The 20,993-nt window shown below is 32.7% G+C and overlaps 1 protein-coding gene across 8 annotated transcripts in view; it reads right to left on the minus strand.

Annotated features, from left to right (window-relative positions):
• Positions 1-20,993, minus strand: part of ATE1 (arginyltransferase 1) — a 185,411-nt gene that overhangs the window by 92,246 nt on the left and 72,172 nt on the right. For all 8 annotated transcript variants that reach the window (XM_051981569.1, XM_051981568.1, XM_051981567.1 and 5 more), the window contains one exon: positions 7,724-7,905. In XM_051981569.1, coding sequence (XP_051837529.1) covers positions 7,724-7,905 — 182 coding nt within the window. The remainder of the gene's footprint in view (positions 1-7,723; positions 7,906-20,993) is intronic.

Genomic DNA, 20,993 nt, shown 5'->3' on the forward strand with positions numbered 1-20,993 from the left:
TATCAGGGAAAACTGACCTGACCCAGAGGATAAAATAGAAACTTTAAAAAATACACCTGAAAGAACCCGAAAAAGGATATTCCTAGGAATATCCTATCCAAATTCCTGAGCTCCCAGGTCAAGAAAATGCTGAAAGCAGCCAGAAATAATTCAAATGTCACAGATCCACACATAGGACTGCACACAGTATTTAGCAGCTCTACATTAAAGAATCAGAAGACTTTAAATGTGCTATTTCAGAAGACAAAAGGAATTAGAATTACAATGAATAATCAATACCCAAGTAAAACCAAGTACCATCCTTTTTTTTTTTTTTTTGTAGGGGGAGGAGAGGGATAGGGAGGACAGGGGATGGATATTTAATGAAATAAAAGACCCTCAAGCATTCTTAATTAAAAGACCAGAGCTGAATAAAAATTTTGATTTTCGAATACAAGACTCAAGAGAAACATAAAAGGATACAAAAGGAAAAAGAAAGAAAATGTAAGAAATTCAATGAGGTTCAACCGTTTCTATTCCTATGTGGCAAGATGATCTCTCTCTCTCTCTCTCTCTCTCTCTCTCTCTCTCTCTCTCTCTCTCTCTCTGCTGAGGCAATTAGAGTTAAGTGACTTGTCCAGGATCACACAATTAATTAATAAGTGTTAAGTGTCTGAACCCAAATTTGAACTCAGGTCCTCCTGACTTCAGGGCTGGTACTCTATCCACTGTGCCACCCAGCTGCCTCATATTTTTGACTCAAAAATTGTATCACTATAGGGGAAAATAAAAAGGAATACACATAAATGGAGGCTGTGCCTATGAGATGACTAATTGTGAGAACTGTCCAAAAAATTAAGGGATGAGAAAGAAGAAAAAAGAGAAAAGGGAAAGGAAAGACAGAATGAGGTAAATTATCTCACATAAAAGAAATGTGAAAAAGCTATTATAGTAGAAAGGAATATGGGATAGTGACACATAATGTTTGAATCTTATTCTTATCAGAACTGACTCAAAAAAGGAATAACATACACAGCTGAATATAAAAATCGATATCTTCTCCTATGGGGAAGTAAAAAAGGAAAAGAAGTAAGAGGAAATAACTGTCAGAAGGGAGGGCAGACTAAAGGAGGTGGTGATCAGGAGGTGAAGAAAAGGTGAAAAATAAGAGAAACCAAAAGGTAAACAAGAGAAAAATAGGACAGAAGGAAATACAGTTAACATAACTGTAAATGTGAATGGGATGAACTCACCCATAAAGCAGAAGCAGATAGCAGAATGCATTAAAAAAAAGAACTCTACAATGTTGTTTACAAGAAACATATCTGAAGCATAGAGACACATATAAAGGTAAGGAACTAGAGCAGAATGTATTACTGGAGCAGAAGTTAAGGGAAAAAAAATAGCAATAATGATCTCAAAGTAAAGCAAAAGTAGATCTAATTAAAAGAGACAGAATAGGAAATTCCATCAAGCTGAAAAACACCAAAGACAATAAAGTGTCTAATGTCTAATGCACCAAATGGTATAGTATCTAAATTTTTCAAGGAGATGTTAAATGAGTTACAGAAAATAAATAACAAAGACTTCAACTTTCCTTTCTCAGAATTAACCCAAAAAATAAACAAGAAAGAAGTTAAGGAGGTTAATGGAATTCTAGAAAAAAATTAGATATGATAGATCTCTGAAGAAAACTGAATAGAACTAAAATGGAAAATTTTTTTTTCTCAGAAGTGCATGGCACCTACACAAAAATAAAACCTTACAACCATAGCTTTTGCAGAGAAGCAGAAATAGTAAATTCATCGTTTTCGGATTATAATGCAATAAAATTACATTCAACAAAAGACTATAGAAACACAGACTAAAAATTAATTGAAAACTAAATTATATAATTCTAAAGAATGACTAGGTCAAAGAACAAATCATAGAAATAATAATTTCATTACAGATAAAGACAATAATGAGAAAACACAGCAAAATATATTGGATAAAGCCAAAGCCACTTAGAGGCAATTTTATATCTCTAAACACATTTATAAAATAAAGAAAAAGTAAATCATGGACATACAATTAAACAATTAGAAAAATAAAGATAAAATAAAACCTTAGCAAGGGTATTACACAATATATCACAAGGATCATACACTATGACTAGGTGGAATTTATACCAGGAATATAGGCCTGGTTAAATATTAGGAAGACAATCAGCATAAATGTTAAGTTTCAATAACAATCACAAATTGTGATTATCTTCATAGATGTAGAAAAAGCTTTTGGAAAAATACATTATAAATTCTTATTTTAAAAAATCTTGAGAACATAGGAATAAATGGAATTTTCCTTAAAATGAGGATAATCTATTTAAAACAATCAGCAAGACTTATAGGGAATGGGAATAAGCTATCAAGGGTGAAGCAAGAATAACCACTATCACCACTACTGTGCACTATTATACTAAAAAAGCTAGCTATAGCAATGAAAAAAAATTGAAAGAGTTAGAACAGACAATGGAGAAACAAAACTATTACTTTTTGCAGATGATATGAAGGTATACTTAAAGAATCCTGGAGAATCAACTAAAAAAACAAAAACTTTCTAAGATAATAACTTTAGAAATAAATAACGGTAAATAATCATAGTAATAGCAAGTATTTGATAAACCCAAAGTCAAGCTTTTGAGACAAAAAAAAAAAAATCATCTGACAAAAACTCCTGGGAAAACTGTAAAACAGTATGGCAAAAGTTAGGTATAAACTAAAAACTCACATTGTATGCAAAAATAAAGTCAAAATGGCTACATGATTTACCCATAAAAAGGCGATACCATAAACAAGAGAGCATGGAATAATTTATCTGTCAGATCTATGAAAAAAAGAATAATTTAGGACTCAATAAGATATAGGGAACATTATGATATTTAAATTGGGATAATTTTGATTACATAAAATTTAAAATGTTCTGCAGAAACAAAAATACAACCAAAATTGAAAGGAAACTTGGGGGACAAAATATCTCTAAAAACCTGATTTTTTAAGTATATAAAGAAGTGAGCTACATTTACAAGAATTTAAGTCACTCCCCGATTGACAAATGGTCAAAGGATACAAACAGGCAGTTATCAGATGAAGAAATCAAAGCTATTTATAGTCATATAAAAAAAAAAATGCTTTACCACCTGATACTTATCAAATTGGCTATTTTTGACAAAAAAAAAAAAAAAAGGAAAGAAGATAAATGCTGGCAGGGATGTGGGAAAATTGAGTCACTAATGCTCTATTGGTAAAATTATGAAAGTTTCAACCATTCTGGAACACAATTTAGAACTATGCCCAAAGAGCTATAAAACTCTGCACACTTTTTGATTCAGCAATATCATTGCTAGATATATTTCCCAAAGAGATCAAACAAAAAGGAAAACGAACCTACAAGTACAAAAATATTTTACCAATTCTTTTTATGTGGTACAGAACTAGAAATCAAGGATATGCCTATCAATTAGGAAGTGGCCGAACAAGTTGTGATATATGATTACAATGTATTATTGTTGTGTTATATGAAATGACAAGCAGGATGATTTCAGAAAAAAACTGGAAAGACTTACATTAACTGATAAAAAGTGAAGAAGCAGAAGAATATTTTACAGAGAAACAGCAATAATACATTGTATAACGAATAATCGTAAAGCACTTAGCTTTTCTCAGCAATATAATGATCAAAGATAATCCCAAAGGATTCATGATAAAAATGTTTTCTGTCTCCAAAGAAAGAATGACGTTGTCTGAATACTGACTGAAGCATAGAATTTTTCTTTTCTTTCTTGAAGTTTTCTTGCACAAAATGACTAATGTGGAAATAGTTTACATGACAGTAGATGCATAACCTATATCAGATTGTTTATTCTCTAAGGGAGGGGGAAGAAAAAAAGGATAGAACTTGGAAATCAAAACTTAAAAAAAAAACTAATTTCAAAAATTGTTTTTACATGGAATTGGGGAAAAATTAATATTTTTTTTAAAATTAAACTTAATGGGCCCACTTAATAGGAAAAAATCAAATAAGAGGGGTAGAAGAAAAAATGGGAAAGAAATGAGTGATGTAAGCGATTCATAAAAAATAAATAAACAAAAGAGTCAAAAGCACAGTAAAGGAAGTACAAAAAATGTACAAAAGTTCACTGAAGGACAACAGCTCCTTAAAAAGTAAAACTGTCTCAATGGAAAAGGAAACAAAATCTTACTGATGAAAATAATTCCTTAAAAATTAGAATTGGGCAAGTAAAAGCTAATGACTCCAGGAGACAGCAAGAAACAATAAAACAAATCAAAAGAAGAAAAAACTAGAAAAAATATGAAATTTCTCACTGGAAAAACAACTGAACTGGAAAAATATATCTAGGAAAGATAATTTAAGAATTACTAAACTACCTGAAAGTCAAGATTTAAAAAAAAAAAGAAGAAAAAAGCTTAGACATCATATTTCAGTAATTTATGCTAGAACCAGACAGCAAAATAGAAATTAAAAGAAGCTACTGTTTACCACACCTGCAAAGAGTTCCTCAAAAGAAAATTTCCACAAATATCATTACCTAATTCCAGAGTTCCAAAGTTAAGGAAAAAATATTGCAAGCAGCCAGAAAGAAAAAAATTCAAATATTGTATATTTGAAAGCCACAGTCAGGATTATATCACTTCTACATTAAGAGATTAGAGAACTTAGAATATGATATTCCAGAAAACAAAGAAACTAGAATTATTACTTTCAAGAATCACATATCCAGCAAAATTGAATATAATCCTTCTGGGGAAATAATGAATATTTAATGAAACAAAGGACTTTCAATCATTTCTAATGAAAAGTCCAAAGCTAAATAATTTGGTTTTCAAAGAGTCAAGAAAAACATAAAAAGGTAAACAAGAAAGAAAAAACACAGAGGCTCAGAATATTTACATTCCTACATAGGGACATGATACTTATAACTCTTAAGAACTTTATCATATCCTGGAGAACAATTTGGAACTATGCCCAAAGGGCTATAAAATTGTGTATCTGGTAATACCCTAAGTCTGAACCCAAAGTGCTAGTTGTTTGTTTGTTTTTAAGGGGAAAAAACTTATTTGTACAAAAATATTTATAGCAGAGCTCTTTTTATGGTCTGAATTAGAAATTGGAGATCAACTGATCCTCATCAATTAGGGAATGGCTGAACAAGCTGTGGTATATGATTGTGATGAAATATTATTGTCCTATAAGAAATAAGCAGGATGATTTCAGAAAAACCTTGAAAGACTTAAATGAACTGATGCAAAGTGAAGGAAACAGAACCAAAAGAATACTGTACACAGCAATAGCAATATTGTATGATAATCAATTATGAATGATTTAGCTATTCTCGACAATACAATGATCCAAAGTTCTCATGATAAAGAATGTTATCCACCTCCAGAGAAAGAACTAGGTCTGAATGCACATCAAAGCAAACTATTTTTCACTTTATTTTAGTTTTGTTTTTGTTTTGGAAGGGACGGGTCAATGTTTTCTTTTACAACATGACTTATAAGAAATATATTTCCCATGACTGCACTTGTATAATTTATATTAAATTGCTTATTGTCACAGGAAAAGGAGAGGGAAGAAAGAAAAGGAGAGAATTTAGAACCCAAAATTTTTCAAAACATGTTTAAAATTATTTTTATATGTAAGTGGAAAAAAATAAAAACATTTTAAAAATAAAAAAATAAATGTACATAAAAATCCTTATGCTCTATAAGTAAATACAAATGTTGAAAGTACTTAAAAAAGAGAAGTAGATAACAGTTCATAAGACAATGCTTTGATAAAATATTGTAAAAAGTATGTTATATAGTAATGATATAATAACAACCTTGTTAGACATCTTAAGGAGCAAAGAATTTATGTTTTATACATTATGTTTACAATTTTTTACATTATTTATTACATTACATTATATATATATATATATATATATATATATATATATATATAATTTTTATACATTATGTTTATAAACATAATGTTTATACAATATGGAATACACCTCTCATAATTAATCTTAGGCACCAGAGGTGAGTAACTCTTTTTGTACTAAAGGATACTGGATCTAAAGAAAAAAGCAATTGAGAACCATATTACTCCATATAGTAATTGTTTCATTTTGTTTTAATTTATTGTTCTACTTAGGTACTTATTATGATCAGGGACAATAATTTTTCAACATATATATCAAATAAGAAAACTTTAAGTTTTATGTTATGATTTAAGGAAGAATGAAGTTAAGGGAAATAGAAAAGGAGAAAAACAGAATGACAAAGAAAGACAGAGAAAACCATACAGTGAAAAAATGAAGAGAAAGACAGAAAGATTCATATATTTTGTGGAAAATAAGAGAAATAGAAAAAAAAAAAAAAAAAAACCCACACTGAAACTTCCTTTAACATAGAAGCACAGAGTGTAATGAGCCAGAACTCTGGAGAAAGGTGTTAACTCAGTGGAATTCATAAGACAATGTTTATCTATGATGATTAATAGTTCTCTAGCTCAGTATATGTACTTAGTACTTAATACAGTTCTACAAGATTGACACTATTCTACAAGATTTACACCTACAATCATGCAATTATAATAGAGTATATAAGCTGGGACAAACTCAGCCAGAGACATTCATTCCCTCTTCCACCACCATGGGGGAGTAGGACAGACTTGGGGAAGACAGAGGACTGGAGGCTGGAGCATAAGCTCTCAGACTGAGACAGACTTCAAGAGAGAGACCGTCTTGGTGACCTTCCTGCTTCCTCCACAGAAACCAAGACACATTCTGGAGGACCTCCAGAAAGCTAGCAGAGCCCCAGGCAGGAGATAAGACTTTGAAGGAGATAATAAAGAATCTGGACTTTATCCCTGGCTATTCTTGTGGTGATTATTCAACTGAAACAAAGGCTGGTTCAGAGACCCCCAGAAAACCAACCAAAACACCACAGAGGGGGAAAAAAGGCACATAAAAGGGAACAAAGATTTTTATGAGGTAATATCCCCATCTTTTGGTACTTGAGGATATTGCAATTAGTATTTTTAATGCAAGTTACATGTTTGCAGCTATAGATATATGGAAGAGGATGTTACCTCATAAAAATCTTTGTTCCCTTTTATGTGCCTTTTGTTTTATTTAGAAAAGGGTACCTACCACAAAAAGGACAAATTAAGTCAAAGACCAAAGATTTCTCACCCTCATTCTACAAAATTGTCATTAACTAGATAATCATCCCCCCAAATAACTGAGTTTAGCTAACTGAAATCATACTGTGATAATAAATTTAAATACAACTAAAGTTTTATTTTTAATAATAATTATCATTAAAATGGCAAAGATAAAATCCATAAAAAAGACGTAAACAATAAAATGATAAAGGGTTTCTGGTCAAGTAGGTAGGTAAAGCAAAAGTAAAACTGTAGAAACATGCTGAAACATCAAACTATGTAATGGAGAAATATTAACATATAGAAACTAAAAAAGGTAGGAACATTAAAAAAAATCTGTTAATAAGTAGGTATCCATTCTAAAGATGATACATTAGATACTATTAAACAACAAAATATTGTATCTTGTAAATGAATTCCTCCTTGTCACAATGGATTAAGACCAAGTTAGGATGAGGAAAAAATAAAGAAATGAAGTAGCAGGTACTATTCTACAAAAACAAAGCAAAAAGACAAAGTAAGATCTTACCGTAATGCAGAGTAGACCCCCAAGGACAGAAAGGCATAATCAGGGTCATAGTATAGATATACAGATGACACACAATATGGAAGAACATCTATGACACCCACAGCAATTATTTTCCCATCCAGCCAATATTGTTGATGAAAAGATCCATAACCGCAATCAGGTCCATTAGGAGGATTCTCTGCCTAAAGAAAAGCACACATATCATATTAATATAACTGAAAAGTTTTTTCCTTTTTATTAACATTATGAAAAGACAGAATGATTAAACAATAACTGATCTACTATAATTATTTCACTGATTAATATGATTTTCAATTTTTGCCCTCAACTCCCTAATACCATTCATATTCTATGATTCAGGCTCGTTATTTTTGTTCCTCTACCAAGGACCATTGCTGTAATTCCCCATATGTAAAAAATATTTAACTTTCATGGTTTTTAATTAAGTATAGACATTTGTTTTGTATGTCTTATTTTATTACTAAGTTAATAGTTTTCAAATTATGAAAAGAACATTACAATTTACACTGCAATTCCAATAAACATTAAGTTAAATAATTCTCCATGTGATGGTCAAGGATAAGGCAGAAGAGGAAGAAAAGAGAGAAAGATATACAAACAGGAGAAAGGGAAGAGATAGGAAAGAAACAAAAGTAAAGGAAAAGTAAGGAGTTCAATAAGTTATGGGTCATATTCATGGCTCTCTTCAACAATGAGAGCATTGAAACCAGTTCCACTTGTTCAGTGCTGAAGAGAGCCATCTACACCTAGAGAGAGAACCATGGGAACAGAGTGTGGAACACAACCTAGCATTCTCACACTCTCTGTTGTTATTTGCTTATATTTTGTTTTCTTTCTCAGTTTTTCTTTTCCTTCTTTCTTGATTTGATTTTTCTTGTGTACCAAGATAACGATAAATATGTATACATATATTGTATTTAACATGTATTTCAACATATTTAAGATGTACTGGACTACCTGTCTGCTAGGGGAGGGAGTGAGGGGAAGGAGGGGAAAATTTGTAATTTTGCAAGGGTCAATGTTGGAAAAATTACCCATTCATATGCTTTGTAAACAAACAAATAAATAAATAAATGACGTATAAGTTAGGGGTCATATCAAAAGATGCAGAATAAGCTTTTAGCAAAATATTCCTATTAAAAATAGTAAAAAAAAAAAAAAAAAGTATAGGAATTGGAGCCTTTGTTAAAACAAGAAGTATTTTTATATAAATCCAAGAATAAGCATTATTTGAAATAGGAAAACTAAAAACCTTCCCAAAAACATCAAGTATGAAGCTTTATCTGTCTTTTATCAATACTCTTATTCAATAACGTATTACAAATGTTAACTGTAGCAGTTAAGAAATGAAAAAGAAAATAAGAATAAGTAATGAAGAAAGAAAATTATACTCTTTGCAGTTATTATGATGGTAAACTAAGAGAACCCTAGAGAACTGACTAAAAAACTAAGCAAAACAATTAGCAACTTTAGCAAAGTTCCAGGATATAAAATAAACCTATATAAATTATTAGTATGTCTATATGTTAGCAATAAAACCCAGGAAGAAAAGATGGAAAAGAAATTCTATTTATTTCAAATTACTGAGGACATTTCAAGATCTATCTGCCAAGAAAAACCTAAAAACTATATAAATACAATTACAAAACATTATTTACATAAATAAAAGAAAGTAGAAAGGGAGCAAGGAAAGGAAAAAATAATGAGGTCAGAACAATAATAATTACAAATAGCTACTACATTATTTTAATGATGGTATACTTTTCTAAGTGCTTATATTATTATCTACCATACTTTTAAGTGCTGATAAGTTTTTCATAGTAACAACTGTTACTAGATCTTGATATGATCCTAAAATCTTTGGAGATTCTACCGAGAAAAGTATTATTCATTCTGAAGGCTTCAGTTTTAATAACCAAAATGATACTGACTTAAGACTGGAGATTTCCTAATTTTGCCCAATGGCAGCAAAAACCAAATTCACCTTTTAACTGGAGTTCACAGTAGAATTTAAATCTGAAAGACTGCATTCAAAATGAAAAATACTGTTAAAATATTACAATTGATTTCTGAAGGGCAAAAAGAAGATGATATAATCACTTTTACTACATTATAGTTTGAAAAAACTGTCTCGTTCTGATTTTCATGTGCACTTACATGTGCACATATGCACACATACACACACACTTCTAAATCTTGTAGATTTAACCTCATATACATTGTGAAACCAATTCTATTTTATTCTGGGGGTAGAAGAAAAAGACAACTACAAGAAAAATATGGCAACCCCTCCAATAGAAAATATTTGCTTTCCATTTTAATAGCTGATGACTCAGTTATTTCTCAGACCCCTGAAGAACTATTTTGGATTCATGATTCCTGCTTTAAATACTTCTTTCTTCAAAACTCACTACCCTTTTGTAATAGGTAGTTAGTGGATATCACACTAAGACCTAGAATCAGAAGATTTGAGTTTAAGTTCAATCAGACATTTAACAACTATTTGGCCAAAGGCAAGTCATTTAACTTCTTAGTTTCTTTAATTGTAAAATGGGAATAATAATAGCATATAATACCTCTGTTTCCTGACTTCCCCAACAGCAAAAATTTCACCTTTAATTTTCTTCTGTTAATTATTTCTTCTACATAACTTATTTATACATAGTTGTTCACATATTGTCTACTCCAATAGACTGGGAGCTCCCAGAGCAATGAATGACTTTGTCCTTTTTTGCATAGCCAGCATCTAGCACAATGCCTGACATATACTTAATAAATGTTTATTGACTTCGTAGAGTTATTTTGAAAATCAAATAATACTTGCCCTGTCCCTATAACAAAAGCAGGAGCTTAATAAATGTTTGTTTTCTTCTTTGCTTGCTTTCTTAATCTCGTATTTATTTGCTTATCTGTTAATATGTTGCATCCTGAGAATAAAATATATGTTTCATAAAGACATGACTTGTTTCTCATTTTTATTTTATTGGTCCTCTAGTACCTACTACCAATGTCTTAGATGAAGGTGTTTGATAATACTTAATTGAAGAATTGATGCTAAGTGAAATGAGCAGAACCAGGAGATTATTATACACGTCAACAACAATACTATATGAGGATCAATTCTGATGGAAGTGGCTATCCTCAGCAATGAGAGGATCCAATTCAGGTCCAATTGATCAGTGCTGAACAGAACCAGCTACACCTAGCGAAAGAACACTGGGAAATGAGTGTGGACTGCTTGCATTTTTGTTTTTCTTCCCAGATTTTTTTTTACCTTTCTACATCCTATTTTTCTTATGCAACAAGAGAATTGTATAAATATGTATACATATATTGTATTTAAGATACATTTTAACATGTATGAGACTGCCTGCCATCTAGGGAAGGAGGTGGAGGGAAGGAAGAGAAAAATTGGAACAGAAATGATTGCAAGGGTCAATGTTGAAAAATTACCCATGCATATGTTCTGTCAATAAAAACTATAACAATTTTTAAAAATGACAAAATAAATACTTAATTGAAGTTAATTTCTAAAAAGGAGCCTGATCTTTCATCTGCATGGACATAAGGTACTTTATTATTTCTTGCTGTAGTTGAGTTCACTGGTCCACTTGACCTGTTATGTGCCAGCTTTCTCTTCATGTAGTCTAAATCCTGGGATAGTACAGTCTTATCTCATCACTAAATTCCAGAATGTGATAAATTTCTTTTCCCTTCCCTATCCTTACCAACTCACAATTAAAGAAAGATTCTTGGAATATCAGCAAGAAGATAGCAATTTAGCATTCTAGAAAGGAATCAGTAATATTTCAGAGTGAACCTCTCAGAAAATAGCAATCTACTTCCAAATTAACAAAACAGAAACTGTAAAGAGGTAAATTTAGATCTGATAAGCAAGTTCCTAAGTATAGGCTGGAAAGAAATAAGGATATTAGTCTGATTGGAACACAAGATTCTTGTTCTAGGTACCAATTTTTTCTTGAGAAGAACTGGAACCCTCTCAGATTTTAATATTTAATATAATATACTTAACTAATAGGGAAGTCTTCTTTCAACTAATCTCTAAACAGCTTATAGGGTATTTCTTTTTAAAAAATCAACATGAGGACTTTTTAAAAAGTTATTTTCCATTTAGTCAAGTGTTTTTTACTGAATACTTTGCAAAAATGTTTGATAATTTAGGTCCCAGCTTCTTACACTGTGGTTCATGACTCCATATAGGATCTTATGACTAAATGTGGAGGTCTAGAAATTATGATTTATTCCCAGTCAATGTTTGATTTGTATACTTATTTTTACATATCTACATACCCAAGGTCACATAAAAATTTCTTGGACAAAAAAGGAACTGCTAGTGGAAAAAATTTAAGAAGCTCAGATTTCGGTAATAAAATCAATCAAAGATAATCTTCTTTATGGAATTGTTTTTCATTATAAGCCATTTTATAAAAGTCTACTGATTTTATTATTTATCTAATGATCAGGTCCAACACAAATTTATGTCAAGTTATCTTAACTGAACCCTTTACTATTCCAATCACCAAATCATGTCTTTTTCAGATTACCCATAGCTCCCTTTCACCCCATCCTTTTAGTATTACCTCATATTTCACTGAAAAAAACAAGAGGACATTTGCCAAAAGGTTCCTCCTCTACCCTCTTCCTCATCTCACATCAGCCTTCCCCATATCTCCTTCACTCATGTCTCACATGAAGAGGTGGAATTTACCTTTCCTAAGATTAACCCCATCTCCATCCCATTCATCTCTAGCAGACTGATCCTTTTATTATTCCCACTCTCTCATTAATCTTCAATCTCTGTCTATTAGCTATTTCTCTGATGTAGCCCATGTCTCCCCTCCTCAAAAAAATCCTCAGTTGATCCATCATATACTGCTGGCCATCAATATATATCTCTCCTTCCTTTTGTAGCTAAGCTCTTTGAGAAGATGGTCATCTATAACAGAACTCTTTATATTTTTTCTTATTCTTTCTAAAACTCTATATAGCCTGACTTACAACTTCCTCATTTAAGCAAAAGAGACATAATTTCTCTCCTTACCCCAGGATCATAATTCCTACTACTATTCCTACTAGATACCTCAAACTACATAACCCACAGACATCATAACCTCAACATTATTTGGTGCAACTGATATACTCCAGAAGGCATGCATATAGATGATCCCTGAAGACATACTGAGTTGCCATTAAATTCATGTTTGTTAAACCAAAGTTCATCCATCAACCTGAAGCAGAACTCTTTTAATAGGCTTTTTTAAATGTAATCTTTATAATCCAAAGCACCCTGGGAAGACCTATATGAATTGCCCCACAGTCAAGTTAGTCACAAGAAATTAAAGGCTAATTTATACAACTCTCCAATAACATAAAAGTAAACAGCATTGAAAAACTTCAGAACTCTGATAAATACAGTGAGCAACTATGGTCTCAGATAATGAAGAGAAATTATTCCCCCTTCTAGGTAAAGATATGAATTAAAAAGTATAGAATGAGACATATTTTCGGATATGGCTAAATATTTATTTGTTTTCCTTAACTATGCTTATTTGTTGGGGAGGAGAGGGAGTAAAGAGAAAAGAATCACTGGCAAATGCCAATGATTTAAAAACAAAAAACTAGTATCATAAGACATTTTTAAATGTAATCTTATTAGCAATATTTCAAATTAGTCTACAAGAAAAGAAGGATAAAAATTTGAAAGTACAATGTGGGAAGACAGGAGACAAAAGTACAAAGAAGAAATGTAAAACTTGTCTAAGCTATAAACCAATAGATTTCTTGGAATAAATCTAAAACTATCCAGTCACCTTTTAAAGGCTCAAAACAGCAACAATTTTTTATCAACTCATATGTTGCAATACATTACTTGCACACCTGTCGAATACAATATGTTATCAGAGAGTAAAGTGAAATTATCTCAAAATAAACATTGTATATAATGAGCTATCACAATTGTGCTTAATCAACATCTGGTGGCTACACCACCTATCAAACTAGATGTACAAATGTGATACACAAAACATTTTAAGATTTACAAAATTTAATCTGCTTGGAAAAAAGTCAAGGTTGCATATTTTAAGCTTTTTTTTTTCTGTATAACTCTTTTTATAGACTCTTAACAAATCCTTTCATAAAAATCAAGCAATCAAAAATTTTCTATGTGTCAGACATTATAATTAAGCATCAGAGATATTGATAGAAATACAAGAGTCCTTGACCTCAGAGAATTTACATTCTTAAAATAAAAAAGAATTTACATTCTAACCAGGGAACCAAACATTTAAAGAACAATTAGCCCCGATGCTATATAAACTATTTGAAAAAATAGGGAATGAAGGAGTCCTTCCTTTTATGACACAGACATGGTACTGATACCTAAACCAGGTAGGCTGAAAATAGAGAAAGAAAATTATAGACCAGATCTCCCTAATGAATATTGATGCTAAAATCTTAAATAATATATTAGCAAAAAAACTACAGAAAATCATTCCCAGGATAATACACCATGATCAAGTAGGATTTATACCAGGAATGCAGGGCTGGTTCAATATTACGAAAACTATCAGTATAATTGGCCATATTAATAACCAAATTAACAAAAACCAGATGATCATCTCAATAGATGCAGAAAAAGCATTTGATAAAATCCAATATCCATTCCTATTAAAAACACTTGAGAGGATAGGAATAAATGAACTTTTCCTTAAAATAATCAGTAGAATCTATTTAAAACCATCAGTAAACATCATATGTAATGGGGATAAACTGCAACCATTCCCAGATCAGGAATGAAACAAGGCTGCCTACTATCACCATTACTATTCAATACTGTATTAGAAATGCTAGTTTTGGCAATAAGAGTTGAGAAAGAGATTAAAGGAATTAGAGTAGGTAATGAGGAAACCAAATTATCACTCTTTGCTAATGATATGATGGTATACTTAGAGAACTCCAGAGATTCTACTAAAAAGTTATTAGAAACAATTCACACCTTTAGCAAAGTTGCAGGATACTAAATAAACCCATTTAAGATATCAGCATTCTTATATATCACTAACAAAATTCAACAGTTAAAGTTACAAAGAGAAATGCCATTTAAAGTAACTTTAAAGTAAAGTAACTATACTAGTATAAAATATTTAGGAATCTATCTGCCAAAGGAAAATCAGAAACTTTATGAGCAAAACTACAAAACGCTTTCCAAACAAATTAAGTCTGATCTAACCAACTGGAAAAATATTAAATGCTCTTGGATAGGGTGAGCAAATATAATAAAGATGACAATACTACCTAAACTATTTATTTAACGCTATACCAATCAGACTCCCAAAAATCTATTTTAATGACCTAGAAAAAATAACAACAAAGTTCATATGGAAAAACAAAAGTTCAATATATATATAAATAACCTAGTATTAATTTTGTATGTATCCTGTATGTGTATATACACATGTATATATGTGTATATACACATACAGGATACATACAAAATTAATACTAGGTTATTTTGGAAAAGAAAAGTACAAGAAGCTAAAGGGATACAGAAATGATTCATTAAAAGGTAAGGTGGTTCTTGAGCAGAGTTTTGATGAAAACTAGGGATTCCAAGACTCAGAAGTAAGAGAAAATACCTTCCCCTGCATGGGGCAAGTAGGGGGACGAGCAATGAAAAGACAAGACAGGAGACAGTGTTATTAAAAAAAAATAAAAATAAAAAATAATAATAGACCAATATGGTTCTATCTGCATTTTTGTTTTTCTTCCCGGGTTATTTATACCTTCTGAATCCAATTCTCCCTATGCAACAAGAGAACTGTTCGGTTCTGCAAACATATATTGTATCTAGGATATACTGCAACATATCCAACATATAAAGGACCGCTTGCCATCTAGGGGAGGGGGTGGAGGGAGGGGAAAAAAATCTGAACAGAAACGAGTGCAAGGGATAATGTTGTAAAAAAAAATTACCCTGGCATGGATTCTGTCAATATAAAGTAATTATTAAATAAAAATAAAAAAAATAAAAAGACCAATATGGTTCAACTGCAGAATCCATGGAGGAGAATAATTTGTAAGAAAACTAGAACTATAAGAATAGTCTAGGCAGAAACGAGCATTAAATTCCCAAAATAGAAGTTTTTATTTGTCTCTAGAGCCAAAAGGAACTAATGGAATTAAGGAGGAAGAGGATAATAAGGTCAGACATGAACTTTAGGAAAAAAATAATTTGACAGTTACGTTAAAGACAGATTAAAGTAAGGAAAAACAAAATAGGGAAACCAAAATAAAGATTATTATAACTAAATAAGAGGTGATGAGGGCCTATTTTGTATGGAGAGAGAAGAGTACAGATTTTAGAGAAATATTGGGGAGATGGAATGAGAGTATGTTATATAGGAAGAGGAAACTCAAAACTGACAGGGAACTTATGCTGAAGACAACTTGGGTGATCAGAAAGACTATGGAGTTTTCAACAAAACAGGGAAATTCAGAAGAGGTTTGTAACAAAGGGGAAATAAATGTAACAAGGTCTGAAATGAATATTGCAATACCTCCACCCATAATTGCTAATCCCAAAAATTTGAAAAAGAGGTCAAAATTAAGATTCTTACTCACATGTAAATGCCTAGAAGCTACAGCCAAGGACTCCAAGGGCTGCCTGCTGCAGCAACCAAGTGACCCAAGGGAAAATAAGATAGATATGATGGGATAGGAAAATTCCCAATGGGCCTGAATTAGTTCTGTTCATGACCATGAACTCTAATCCCTTGACCCCTCAACTCTTTTCCAGGTCATCTCCCCTAAAGTAACAACTCTCTTTTCTTCTCATTATCTTGATTCCTTGGTGATCCAACACAATTTTAGACTACCTTCTTCTTCTAAATCTGTAGTCCTCTTATCATATCACAAATTATACCCAGCCAAGTCTCAACCTAAGACCACTCCTATCACTCATCACCTTTACTTTTACTCATATACAGCCAAACAAAGGTGGAAAAAAATCCTATAATTTCATATGGATCCACTAAAATTTATGTAAGGTAACCTCAATTGGATCCTTACTCCTGCTAGGCAATCCTAGTATATCTCCTTTTTCAACTAACATTCCTACTCATCTTTTCATTCTTCCTCAAATCTTCCATTGTTACCCCTCCCCAAACTCTCTATTTAAAACTTTACCTCATATTTTACAGAAAAAATTTAGGCTATTAACCATGAACTCCATCTTTTCCCCTCTTCCTCATTTCCTATCACACAGGTGCCTCCTTTCACTCCCTCCTCCATCTGTCTTACATAATGAAGTACTCTTACTCCTAACCAAGGTTAAATTCTTCTCCTTGAAGAGTTGCAATTCCATTACATACCAACTTCTCTAAGAGATTGCTCCTACTATCATCTTATATCTCACTTATTTCAATCTTTCCTTCTTTGACTACAAATGTCAGGTCTCACCTACCCTAAAAAAGCCCTTAACTGATCCTTCCATTTCTTATCTCCTATTTCTCTTCTGTTGTTGGTAGCTAAATGTCTCTAAAAGGTCATCAACAACAGGATGCCTCCACTTTCCTCTCATTTTCTTAACCCCTTACAATCTGTCTTTAGATCTCATCATTCCACTGAAATTGTTCTCTCCAAAATTACTAATGATCTTTTAGTTGCCAAATCTTTTTTTTTTCCCTCAGTCCTCATTCTCCTCGACTTCTCTGCAGACTTTAACACTACTGATCACTCTCCTCATTAATTCTTGCTGGTGGGTCAGTCCACATTAGATCTTGGAATTCAAAGCCCCCATAATCTTGCCAACTCCTACCTAGCCAGTCTTCTTACACTTTACTCCCCCCAACCATATACTCTTCAATTCAGTGACAATAGCTTCTTGGATGATCCATAAACAAGACAATTCATCTCTGGGCATTTTCTCTGGCTATTTTCCCATATCTGGAATGCTCTCCCTCTTAAGCTCTTTTTTTTTTTTGGCCAAAGAAACTCCAATCAACTGTGACAGAATTGGCTTTTCTCAACAATGTAGTGGTTCAACACTATTCCAATAGGCTTGGAATAGAAAATGCCATCCGCATTTAAAGAGAGAACTATGGAGACTGAATGTAGGTCACAGCAGAGTATTTTCACCTTTTTGTTTCTTTGCTTTTTCTTTCTCATGGCTTTCTCCCTTTTAGTCTAATTTTTCTTATACAACATGACAAATATGAAAATGTACTTAAAAGGATTATATCTATTTAACATATAGCAGATTATTTGTTGTCTTGGGAATGGGAAAGTAAGGGAGGGAGAAAAATTTAGAACACAAAGTCTTACAAAAATGAATGTTGAAAACTACCTTTTCCTGTATTTAAAAAAATAAAATTCTATAAAAAAAAAAAAATTAAAACTCCAAACTGGGTCACAAAAGAGTCAGTAGTGAATTAAAATGACTGAACAAGAAATGTTTATTGATCAATATGTAAATTGTGTGCCAAGTGGATGTTGGGTCTTTTTTTCTTTCTAGACATTTGTTAAACATTACCAGGATGTCTATTGATTACTAAGGTAGAGAGTCTTCAGAGAAGGTAAAATGGATTGATAAGGGTCTTGAGATCATATTATGTTAGTTAGAATAAGAGAACTGAATGTTTAGAATGAAGCAGAGATAGTTATATGGAATACATAATAATTATCTTCAATTTTTTCATGGGCTTTAATATGGACGAGGGATTAAACTTATTTTGCTTGGTCCCAAGAGCACAGAATTTTGGAGTTGTGAGTATAATTTGCAGAATCAGAATTTGATTTGATGTAAGGAAAAATTCTTTAACAATTAGACTAGTCCAAAATAAAACGGAATGTCTTGAGTAGTAGTGGGTTTGGGAGCAGAGCCAAGATGGTGGAGTAAAGTTAGGACCTCACTGAGTTCCCCCCCACCCCAAACGGCTCTACATTCTATTAAAAGACTGCTCAAATTAACAAATTTTGGAGAATTAGAAAACACAAAAAGATGAAGTGGAACATTTTCTAGCCAAAGACAACTTAGGAGATCAGCAGGAAAGCTCTGTGGCACCAGGGTGAAAATCCAGCACTCAGCTTTGGTACAGGCTATGCCAGCGCAATCCCAGCCCTATGACCAGCACCAGCATAGCAAGAACAAGCTTTAGTTTTGTAAGGGTCAATGTTGAAAAATTATCGAAGTATATGTTTTGAAAATAAAAGCTTTAATAAAAAAAATAAATGCAGGCTCTTCTTGGCCAAACCTTGGTCTCCTGGAGCTCCAGTGTGGGTCAGTGCAATTAGAAGGCCTGGCTTTCAATCTCACTCTCGAAACTCGAGCTCTAAACACAAATTTAATGTTCTAGCCAGTATCCTGAGTTACTAAGTATATATTATGAAAATGGATGTTATCACAGAGAGATTCTAGTGACTTTTCTCAGTGCAAAAAGAGGGGAATTCAGTGGCTCTTAAATCTATTTCCATATAATATAACTTGGGACTGTCTTGTTGATAGAAAATATGGATTGTGGATTTGTACTGGCTGTGTGCTACAGGCTCCTGGCCTGGCTATTTATTGTGATTAAATCACTCCCCCCTGCTGGACCTCAGTTTACTCACTGTTAAAGTAAAAAGGCTGGACTACATGACCTTCTACTTTCTTTTTGTCTGCTTGAGTTACCTGTGTGCAGGCAAATCATATAGGATTACCAGCTTGTGGAAGGTGAGATTATGATCCAATTGCTTCTTCAACATGCACCTGTAGCACTGGGGACAGTGGATGGGGGACCAAAATGTCAGCCTCCTGAGGTTCCATATGACCACCTATACCCCAAGACAGAGGCTACCTCTAAAATCCCTCTCCCTGAACTCTCCCCAGGAGCATGAGACCTTGCTGAAAGGGCTCAGCAAAGAGCCAGGAGTTCATTGCTCAATAAAGATGAGGAGCCAGCTCTGAGCTTAGGTTTGAGCCCCTCAAAAAGGTTCGTGGTTCACTGAGCAATTGCCTCTTAAGGAATGAGAGTACATTCGGGCACATGGGGAACAGGACCAACAAACTATTAAAGTTCAGAGCAAGCAGAAGTCTAGGTCTGTGCTAGTGAAGACTGGGAAGGAAGGGGAAGAAGAAGGAGAAGGAGAAAGAGGAAGAGAAAGAAGGAAAAGGACAAAAAGAATGAATGAGAAAGAAGAAGAAAAATTACTTTCTTTCTGGATCCTGGCCTGGGTAGACACTATCAATAAGCAGGACTTTACATTTAGATGAGGAGACATGTTCAAATGGATGAATGAAATGGAAAAAACACATCTATTTATTAAGCACTCTGTGCCAAGCATTGTAAACACCAGGGATTTTTCTGGATATCATTTGGAGTGAGAATCAGTGCAGTCATTGAAGGACAGTAACCCAATAGTCAGAGGCAAGTTCCAGATTGCTGCCTATAAGAGGGATCCTTAAAAGCCTGCAAGAAAACTAAAATATAATCTGTAGAATCCTAGGTATGTAACCGAGCATCTGATAACTATCTTGAATAAAATACTAAAGCTACAAAAAAAAAAAAAGGGTAGAGCTTTAGGGCCTCTGAATCAGTGACAGCATTGGCAGTTGCTAGACTTCTCAGCTCAGAGACACCAAAGACAACTTGGAAGGTTAAAAAGAAAGGTCTGTCAGTAGGAAAAGAGGGCCTCAGGAAATCAGCAAACCAGAAGTGGGTGTGTATGACAGGGGTGATGGAAGCTTCTGGAGGCTTCAGCTCACAGGAGATCAAGTCTTTACTAGCACTAAGGAAGGATTCTGATGTTTTATCATACCACAGCTATAGTGGAGCAGGCCTTACAATTCTAGGCCAGAGAAAAGTACTTGTGTTCTGGTACCTAGAAGGATCTCTACAAATAGCTTAGTACAATGCACCATTAAAAGCCAAATAATAGGCTAGGAAAATGAGCAGATAACTGAAAAAAATTATGACCAGAGAAAGTTACCATGATGAGCAAGAAGATCAAAACACACACTCAAAAGAAATACCAAAGTCAAAATTCCTACATTAAAAGCCTCCAAGAAAAATAGGAAATGATCTCAGGCCATGGTAGAACTCAAAAAAGGATTCTGACAATTAAGTGAAATAAAGAAATATTGTGAAGAGAATTGAGAGTGATGCAAAAGAAAATACAAAAAACTAAAGATGAGAAGAATGCCTTAAAAAGTAAAATTGGCCAAATGGGAAAGGAGGTACAAAAGCTCACTGAG

This window comes from Antechinus flavipes, chromosome 2 (assembly GCF_016432865.1).
Source record: "Antechinus flavipes isolate AdamAnt ecotype Samford, QLD, Australia chromosome 2, AdamAnt_v2, whole genome shotgun sequence".
Classification (NCBI taxonomy): Eukaryota; Metazoa; Chordata; class Mammalia; order Dasyuromorphia; family Dasyuridae; genus Antechinus; species Antechinus flavipes.